Consider the following 9,698-nt stretch of genomic DNA (forward strand, 5'->3'; position numbering starts at 1 on the left):
GTGAATGCTCCAACACTGGAAGTTTTTAAGAAGAGACTGGACAGCCATTTGTCTGAAATGGTATAGGGTTTCCTGCCTGAGCAGGGGGTTGGACTAGATGACCTCCAAGGTCCCTTCCAACTTTATTATTATTATTATTATTATTATTATTATTATTATTATTATTATTATTATTATTATTATTATTATTATTATTACTCCATTGGTCCAAGAATTACAGCTGGTGGGGTCCAGGAGGAGAGCCTTTTGTGCTGTGGCCCCCACTCTATGGAACATTATGCCCCTCAAGATGAGATCCACTTGTCCTTCTGAAAGGGCCCCAAAACCAGGTTCTGCCAATTGGCTTGGGAGCCTTCCACCCTGAAGGTGGTTGGTAGAATAAGATGAAGATCTCACTTCCACCCTATTTTTGTTTGGGTTCCTGGTTTTTGTTAACTTTTAATATTTTTAATGTTTTATATTCTTGTTTTATGATATTGTAAGCCTCTCAAAATCACTTGACCATGAGATGGGTGGCATATAAATTTAATAAATAAATAAAAGTAGGGTAGACCTGAGAGACACAGCTTGCATTGATGAGTTGCCTTTGGTGGTTTTCATTCCAATACTTCCACAAATATTACAGCAATTTCAGATCTGAAGCGAGATGTACAATTTAACATCCTTTCTTAGAGTAGAAACTTCTGAACTACAATAAGGCCTCAAAGTGATGGAATTTTATTATAGTTAAGGTTGGCTATACAAAGATAATCATTCGGATAATGTGATCGATTTGTTCTTGGTGTGTTTTTCCCCTCCCAGAATTGATTACCTTTGCTTATTTAGATTCTTGGTTTACTGTTTTAGGTGATGTATCAGGTAGAAGGATTTGTTGACAAGAATAATGACCTGCTTTACCGTGATCTGTCCCAAGCTATGTGGAAGGCCAACCACTCCCTCATTAAAGCACTATTTCCAGAAGGAAACCCTGTCAAGATTAATTTAAAGAGGCCACCAACAGCAGGTTCCCAATTCAAAGCTTCTGTGGCAACATTGATGAGGAATTTGCAAACCAAAAATCCCAATTATATCAGGTAAAGTTCAGGAAATGAAGTAAATTGTGCTTGCAACAATGGTAATCTTTAATTCATACTCCAAAGGACAGCATGAAAGAGAGTGATTTATTTATATCAGCTGAATATAATTTAGTTGGAAAAGAAGTATTTTTTTTAATTAATTGACTTTTATATGTCCCAGTTTTAAATTACAAAAAGACTTTTGTGAATGTTCATAGTATCTCAACTGAGTGGATATGATTGTGCTTTATCTGATCTTTTTTTCCCCAAAGATGAAGGGGAGAATCTCACCATAGAGTAATGGTTCTTATTGCTCTATATTTATAAAATTACTGCAACCATAATTGATAGTTTGCTATAATCAGATTTTTTTGTTGTGCTGTAATTGTTACTTCTTTTTGTGCTGAAGGTTTTACTTTATGGTCATCTGGGGCATCAGTATTTTACTATGGAATTGTTTTCATGGTAGTTCTAATTCAGCTAATAAGACAGTAGGACTTATCCATTTAAAAATCTGACATTTATTAACACTGACTCAAACTAAATAGAACAACCATGGATTCTTTTGAATGTTGAACATATCTATAACATAATATATCAGATTGGGTCTCCCATCACATTGAACCATGCTTCACACATTACATTTAACCAGAAATCAGAGCTGGGCCAACCAAGAGCCATGGGTGCCTTCAGAAACACTTATATTATAGTTTCCAGAATCTCCCAGGATTGTGCAGCTGAAATTCAACAGTAACTTGCCAAGAGATTTAAGCAGGGCTTTTTTTGTCATAGAACGCCCAGAACGGAGTTCCGGCACCTTTTTTGGATGGAACCTTGTAGGGTAGACAAGGCGGTTTTATGACGTGTGTGAGTTCCAGCACCTTTTTTTTTTTTAGAAAAAAAGCACTGGATTTAAGTACAACTTTTTTTAAAAAAAAAAAGTTAGCCCTGCCCACACAGGAGTGTCATGTCCTTAACCTATTCCTGTCTCTAAGGTTGCTGAAAACTCTATTATCACAGAAGTGTAGCCTGGCCAAAGAAAAATTGCCTTTGTGAGACATAAAATCTTTTGTGTGGTGTTGCTGCTGTGTCTTAAATGTGACATATATATATATTTCCAAGGGCTAGGAGTGAAATCAGAAGTGACTAATAAGGTTTTCCAAGAACTTTATGTTTTCATTTGAGAATTCTCTTCTTCCAATTCTTACTTAATATGACATTTTTCTAACTGCCCATGTGCTCAGAATGTGGCTGTCTGTAGATTTTAATTTCTTCAGATTAAGCAATTTTATTAGAGGATTACACTTTCTAGGTGATGAAGAGGAAGTAGAGCACATACATTTTTCATCCCCCTCCCCTTGTCAGAGAATGCTCCCCGCATCAAGGGGCAAACTCTACTTCTAAGCTAAAATAGATGAATAAACTGTAAATAATGTTTCTTTGATTGTAAAACAGTTTTACATACAACAGTTTCAGATAACTTTTATCCAGTCTCCGTCCTTCCATTTCTGGGGAAGGTTATTGAAAGGTGGTTGGCATTGAGCTGCAGAGAGCCCTGGACGAAACAGATCATCTGAACCCTTTTCAGTCAGGATTCAGGCTGGGGTTCAGTACCAAGGTGGCATTGGTTCTCTTGTGAGTGAACTCTGAAGAATTCAGGAAGGCCTGTCCCTCCTGGATCTCTCAGCAGCTTTTGATACCATCAGTCATGGTCAGGTTCAGGAGCTGGGAGTGGGAGGCACTGTTTTATGGTGGCTTTCCCCTTTTTCTGTGGTCAGTTTCAGTTGGGAGGGGAGATGATAGTCTCTAGGCCCCTGCAGTGTGGGATCCCTCAGGGTTCAGGTCTCTCTCCTCTCCTCTTTAACATTTACATGAAACTGCTGGGTGAGATCATTTGCCAGTAATGTGGTGCAATATCATCAGAAGGATGATGTTACCTAGTTATACACATCTCCACCCCAGTCAGGCAAGTGATGCAATCACAATGCTGACTGGGTGCCTGGAGGCCATAGGATGGGGAGAAGTCAATTTCAACTCAACATTTTGAGTAAATTAAAAATAAAATAAAATAAACATTTCTAACAAAATTGGTGGGAGTAATAGATTTCTGTTCTATGTACTGCACTTTTTTCAGCAAACTCTTTGATTTGCAGATGTATTAAACCTAATGACCAAAAAGCAGCACACATCTTCAGTGATGCTCTTGTGTGCCATCAAGTTCGATATTTGGGTCTGCTGGAAAATGTCCGAGTCAGAAGGGCAGGATATGCATTCCGTCAAACCTATGAGCCTTGCCTAGAAAGATACAAAATGCTTTGCAAAGAGACATGGCCACAATGGAGAGGCCCCGTGAGGTAAGAATGACTAGAAAGACATGCATCCTGGTACAGACATAACATGGATTGCTTAGCTCTGGTTAAACAGTTCAGATTGAGCTACAACACTGCGTATTCCTTCTGGTGTGACAGTTCAGAAAGTATCTGAAACTATGATTTGAGTATTACTCGCTTAAAGATAGAGAAAACCATTCAATCAGGGTTATGTTCAGCAGAGAGTAGATCAGTGTGAGCAAAGAAAGCAAAATAATACATTCCAAGTTACAATCCACAACCATGGTTAAGGATCTTGCAGCCTTTTCCTTCCATTGACCTAGTGAAACCAAAGGAGTGCCTCTGTGTCACTCATTATTGATGCCTGTTTCTTGCCTATCATAGATTGTTAAATACATCTGGAGTAAAGGCAATGGCATCATTGTTTCAGGAGACAGCTTTGCATGTTGCATGCAAATTCCTAATACAAGTTAAAGGGTTATGCAAAATTGAACTTAGCTTCTCTCTTTTTTTTTTTTTTGAGGCAATCTATTTGCACTTGCGAACCGAGCGGTTCAAAAGCATGCAAAAGCAAGTAGATAAATAGGTACCACTTTGGTGGGAAGGTAACAGTGTTCCGTGCGTCTTGGCGTATAGTCATGCTGACCACATGAACACAGAAATGTTTTCGGTCAACGCTAGCTCCCTCAGTTAAGAAACGGTGGTAAGCACCGCCCCATAGAGGCGGACTGGACATTGGAAACTTTTATCTTTATTTGCACATGGGTGTGGAAAGTGGCAAGAAGGACATGTAAAAAATGCTCTAAGACAATTATGTTTTCATTTTTATATTACATTTTTTTAATATTTGGGGAGGGTTTTCCTCACCTTTCCTAATGTTTTGTGTAATTGTTGGTATCCTTTCAGTGTTAATTGTACTTTATAACTATATTCGATGGTACCTTATATATATTAGCCTGCTCTAAAATACATATTTCAATAGAATATAAACAGATATTTTGAATAAATATGGTAGCATTTAGTCTACCTTTGTTAACCACACGGTTGGATCTGGTTAGTGCTTGGGCGAGAGACTAGCTGGGAAATTAAAAAAAAAATCCTGGACTGCCAAGAAAACCATATGTCTAAAAAATCTAACTCTCAGTCATTATCACCAGAATGTCTATTCAGTGGCTACCATTTTCATAGTTGGACAGTTTTCTAAAACCCTGAGATGTAAACATTTTTGGCTAATTTTTAAAAAGTGTTTATATAGCAAAGCTATCTTTTCATAAAGTGCTGGATAATACTGTCTTTTCCCAAAAGTAAAACCTACCCCGAAAATAAGCCTAGCTTGATTTTTGGGAGTGGGCCTAATATAAGCCATACCCCAAAAATAAGCTCTAAAAATCAAGCTAGGGCGAGGGTTGGGGTGTTGAGCTACTCATGCGCCCCGCACCCACTTACTGTATTTTTCCAACTATAAGATACACCCTTGTATAAGACGCTCTGGCAGGCGAGTTTCTGTGCACCGATCAGCTGTTCGGCGCTGACGATCTTGCCCCCTCTCCCCTCCTGTTAGTGGCAAGCCCACAGGGGCTTGACACCTGCACCAGGCGGCATGGCAACCCACACAGGCATGCCCTGGGCTGCGGAGGTTACCATTATTTTTCCATGTATAAGACACTGCACTTGTATAAGACGCACCTGATTTTTGAACAGGGTGTTTGGAGGAATAAAATAACGTCTTATACACGGAAAAATACATACCTTGCAGCCATGCCTCTCCTTGCCAGCCCACTTCTTCTGCGGCATCCCCAGGCCTGCATTTTGCAGTCAGGCCTTTCAAGAAGGCCTCTGCAGCCGATAACCGAGCTATGGATTCAATCCATAGCTCAGTTCTGCAAGGCCTCTTCAGCCGAAAACTGCAGAGGCCTTGCAGAAAGGCCTTTGACTGCAAAAATGCAGGCTGGAGCTCCATTCTCAGCTGCAGAATGAAGCTGCTCCTTTGGCTGCAGAAGAAGTGGGCCGGCTGGGCGGGGCTGTCGCCGGAAAAGACACTCCCCCCCCAAGTTTAACATATGAAAGAAAGACTTTTTCACAAAGATGTTTTGTATTTTTGTTTGTTTGCCTTTTAGAATCGGTGTAGAGGTCCTTTTTAATAAGCTGGAAGTCCCTGAAGAAGAATACTCTTTGGGTAGATCAAAAATATTCATCCGCAATCCAAGAACCGTACGTGAAGTAATATTCCTCACTTTACACAAATTATTTGAATACAGGTCATCCTCTATTTTATTTCAATTAGGATGCTAGAATTTTAATTTGATTGAAGCAATGAAGGGCAAAATTAATTAGCTTGGGAGGGGGAACCAAGATGGTGGTTAATGAAACAGCATTATTTTTATCGTTGTAGCATAAAAATATATGCTTTAATGTTCCTCAAAACTTTATGAACTCCAGACAAGAATAAAGAGATGTATGGACAGATACATAGACATTGCTTATGTCTGTTTGTCTCTGTCTCTCCCCCCCCACACACACACAAAGAGGGTGATAATAATCTTACCAGTTTGGACTGCAGATGGAGACAATCATTTTAATATTTTCTGCAGACTCCTTGAAAACTATATCAGATAAAAACTAGCACATCGGAAAGTGAATTGAATCCTAGTTTGTTCTATAAGGATAATCATCTGTAATAATAATAATAAAAATTAAATGTGATTCCCTCCATCTAAAGGCTGAAATTGTGACATTCTCTTTGCTTCTTCCATAAACCAGGTCTAAAATAGATCAGACTAAAAAAAAATGCATAAATTCTAAAAGTCAATTGTTGAGTTTCATAATTGAACCAAAGAAATTAGTACATCAAGACTTGGTATACTAGACAACACACCAATCTAAATTTCTTTAGAGAACAAGGTACTTTTATTGTAAATACGTATTGATTTTTATTTTTATGTTCCTTTTTTCTTTCCCCAAATCTGCACAGCTTTTCAAATTAGAAGACCTAAGAAAACAACGTCTTGAGGATTTGGCTACCTTAATCCAAAAAATTTACAGGGGCTGGAAGTGCCGCACGTATTTCCTTCTCATGAAAAAAAGTCAGATTGTGATTTCCGCCTGGTATAGAAAATATGCGGTAAGATGGGATTTTATTTGTTGGGTTCTGTTTCTGTCCCTTCAGGATGACAGTAATTTAAAAAAGAAATGTTAACATCATGTCCAATGAATTAAAAAAGTAATGGAAAGTTAAAATGCACATTAGTTTGGATACTCTGATTTGGATTTTGATAGATTAAGGCATTGTTATAATTTAATAATGATCAGGCAGTTGCTTAAGTAATAGCTCACTGTAGATTTTTCTCTTGGTTATAAATAACACTTTGATTTTAATTTGAAAAGTAAACAAGTTTATTGGTTATGTCTTATTGCTAGGAAGTATGTTTGGGAAACAGCAGCTTTTAAGCTTATAAATAGAAAGGTTGAAATAATGGGGGGAAATCAGTGTTCTCTCACTGCAGCTACAACAAAACCATTGTTAATTAAAACATGGATTACATGCCTCTTATTTAGTTATTAATCATGCTAATTATTGACCATAATTTAATTATTTGCACTTGATTCATGGTCATGGTCAAAGTGGTATAGGGCTATTTTTGCAGAGGTATGCTTCTAGAAGCAACTATATTTAGAAGCAGGCATTCTCAAGGATAGTCCCATAAAATATACATCACAATAAAACCATTGAAGGGATTGTGTGTTGCAGTGTACTCTGTAGACTTTCTTAGATAGCATAGAAACTGAATGAAAATGTGTGCAGTTTATTTAATAACACAGTATTTTAAAACTCAACACGTTTCTATATGCACATACTTTATTTATTTTTTAATACAGCAACAAAAGAAGTACCAGCAGATCAAGCGCTCTGCCATCATTGTACAGTCTTACATCAGAGGATGGAAAGTGAGTTTAGAGAATGGCTTCAGTAGACTTTCTTTTCTTCCACTGTATGAGTTCAATATAGGATTTTGAGTGAGGTACCCCAGTGTCAAGGAGTCACCATGCATGGGCTGATGTAGCTCTGAGCTGTATTTCTTACCATAGTGCATTCTTCAAATTAATGCCAGAGAAATCTGGTGTAAAAAATCTGGATTATTTTTTTTTGTAGCATGAACATTTGCTTAAAAGAAAAATTTAAATTTAGTGTGTTAAGCTCAGCTAGAACTGTGTTTTAAAATGTTTACTAGCCACCCCCAAAACTTGCCAAAACATTTTTATTTGCTCCTAAATGAATGTGTCAGGCCCAAAACCAAGAACGAAACATGGCGAATCTTCCAAGCTGAATTCATTGTTTCACATCTATAAACAAAATCTTGCCAGACTGAGGATTCTACTATCTGCATTTACAATATACTCTGTGAATTATTAGGGAGGGACTGTCTTCACCCTCTTTCTCTCATACATAATATCTGGCTGAGTTGCTTCTTCCTCTTCTGGAATACACCGCTACTTTCTGGGGATCCACCTCCTTACTACATTCCATGATTGCCATGGCTATTTGGTCTTTAAAAGAGAAAAAGTACATCTCCTGGCTACAAAAAGATTTCTATGGAGATTCTCAGTCATCCAGGTCATGGTAGTCCCAGAAGTGCTTTTTCAAAAGGCAGTTGGACTTTCTTGTTTTTCCCATCACTTTAGAAACCTAAAATTATGTTACTGGAGAGCATGGGGCATAATATCAACCAGTTATATTTTATCAGAAACCGAAACATTTATTTTTCTGTAAGATACTCTGCCACTACCTCCCCTATCCTGAGCTAAATAAATAAATAAATAAGAATACCAATTTGGTCTAAAGTGCTAGACTAGGAACAGAAAAATCTGGATTGTAGTCCTTCCTCAGACACAGAAACCAAATAGGTAACTTTGGGCAAGTCCCTTTGTGTCACCCTAGGAAGATGACATGGACAATCCACCTGTAGAAATGGTGCCAAGAAAACTCTAGGAACATGTTCAGGCAGTTGCCAGGAGTCAAGCCTGACTTGAAGGCAGCATCCCTCACCTCCCAAAAGTAATTAATACTGCCATTAGACACATTGTCCTCTTAGTACATTTCCATTGTCAGTTCAGCTTCTTGGATCAAATGGTTGATTTGCAAATAGGCAACCAGTGGCAAGGTTGTAGAAATGCAACTAGGCCATGTCAATTTTAATTCTTGCCTCAGTGGTTAAATAACTGTCACAGCCCATCCAGCTTTTTGTGCCAAAAGAATCTAAGTGCAAAACTAATCAAATAAAAAGGAATGTGGTTGGAATTATGCTTAAAATAACCTGCTCCCCCCCCTTTTTCCCATTTTCATTTAAAATCTTGGTATAATCTGCGTTGCTTGCATCTACTTATTGTTTTTAAAACATGAGTGGTTGTGGTTTAAAATTCCATGTCAGCAGCAGAATTCAATGAGTCTGGAAAAGCTAGTTTAGGCACCAGTCCTACTCAAGTACCAGTAATATCTCATAGGCAACAAAAGCTATCTCCTCCCCCCATACCCAGCTCTAGTTTTACAAATTTTGAAAGTTTGTAATATTTTTAACCTTGCATGCTGGGGCACTAAGCAGAATTGCAGAGAGTCAGAGGCTTTAATTAAAATAGCGAGGAAGCCTTTATAACCCTTTAGAGCAGACATGTCAAACTCATGACGTCGCGCAACGTATCGGGACGGTTTTGCCATTGCTGGCAATGGGGTGGGTCCGGCTTCCGTGTGATGCATCCGGCCCGTGGGCCGGCAGTTTGACACCCCTGCTTTAGAGAGATGGGGTAAACATGTGAACACTTCCTCACTCCAGATTTTTTGTGCAACTGGGTTTTTCAATGCTAACTTGAGGGCATGGGGTTTTGCTTCACAGGCTCGAAAGCTGCTTCATGAACTGAAGCACCAGAAACGCTGTGAAGAAGCTGTTACAACCATTGCAGCCTATTGGCACGGAGCTCAGGTAAGAAAAAGCTGACAGGTCTTTGTTTCCCAGTCACCTCATGGTACAAAAGTTGTCTAGATAGACCGTAGAAATGTTTTTCCAGCTGCTTAATTTATCAAAATTTGGATCTGACCTCTTTTGCGGCTGTACTTTGAAACAAATTTCAGTCTAGCTGGTAAAGGTTCTACGTTGATTCAGTATGAAATCTTTTCGTCTTTCTCTTTCACTTCCTCGTTCCATCGGGAAATTGAAGCAAGCCTTTTCTCTCTCAGAATGTTCTGTAATTCATTTTCAAATACATCACAGGCCCGAAGGGAACTGAGGCGGCTGAAGGAGGAGGCTAGGAATAAACTTGCTAT

General features: G+C 38.5%; 1 protein-coding gene across 1 annotated transcript in view; it reads left to right on the forward strand.

Moving 5' to 3' along the window:
• Positions 1–846: 846 nt before the first annotated feature.
• LOC107301065 (unconventional myosin-Ib-like) overlaps positions 847–9,698 on the forward strand; it is a gene marked incomplete at both ends in the record, with an annotated part of 14,059 nt that continues 5,207 nt past the window's right edge. The window contains 7 exons of the mRNA XM_015830333.1: positions 847–1,073; positions 3,209–3,409; positions 5,503–5,596; positions 6,357–6,506; positions 7,262–7,330; positions 9,271–9,357; positions 9,646–9,693. Of these exons, the coding sequence (XP_015685819.1) occupies positions 847–1,073; positions 3,209–3,409; positions 5,503–5,596; positions 6,357–6,506; positions 7,262–7,330; positions 9,271–9,357; positions 9,646–9,693 (876 nt within the window). The remainder of the gene's footprint in view (positions 1,074–3,208; positions 3,410–5,502; positions 5,597–6,356; positions 6,507–7,261; positions 7,331–9,270; positions 9,358–9,645; positions 9,694–9,698) is intronic.

Source organism: Protobothrops mucrosquamatus, unplaced genomic scaffold (genome assembly GCF_001527695.2).
Source record: "Protobothrops mucrosquamatus isolate PMUCROS unplaced genomic scaffold, P.Mucros_1.0 scaffold9824, whole genome shotgun sequence".
Lineage (NCBI taxonomy): Eukaryota > Metazoa > Chordata > Lepidosauria > Squamata > Viperidae > Protobothrops > Protobothrops mucrosquamatus.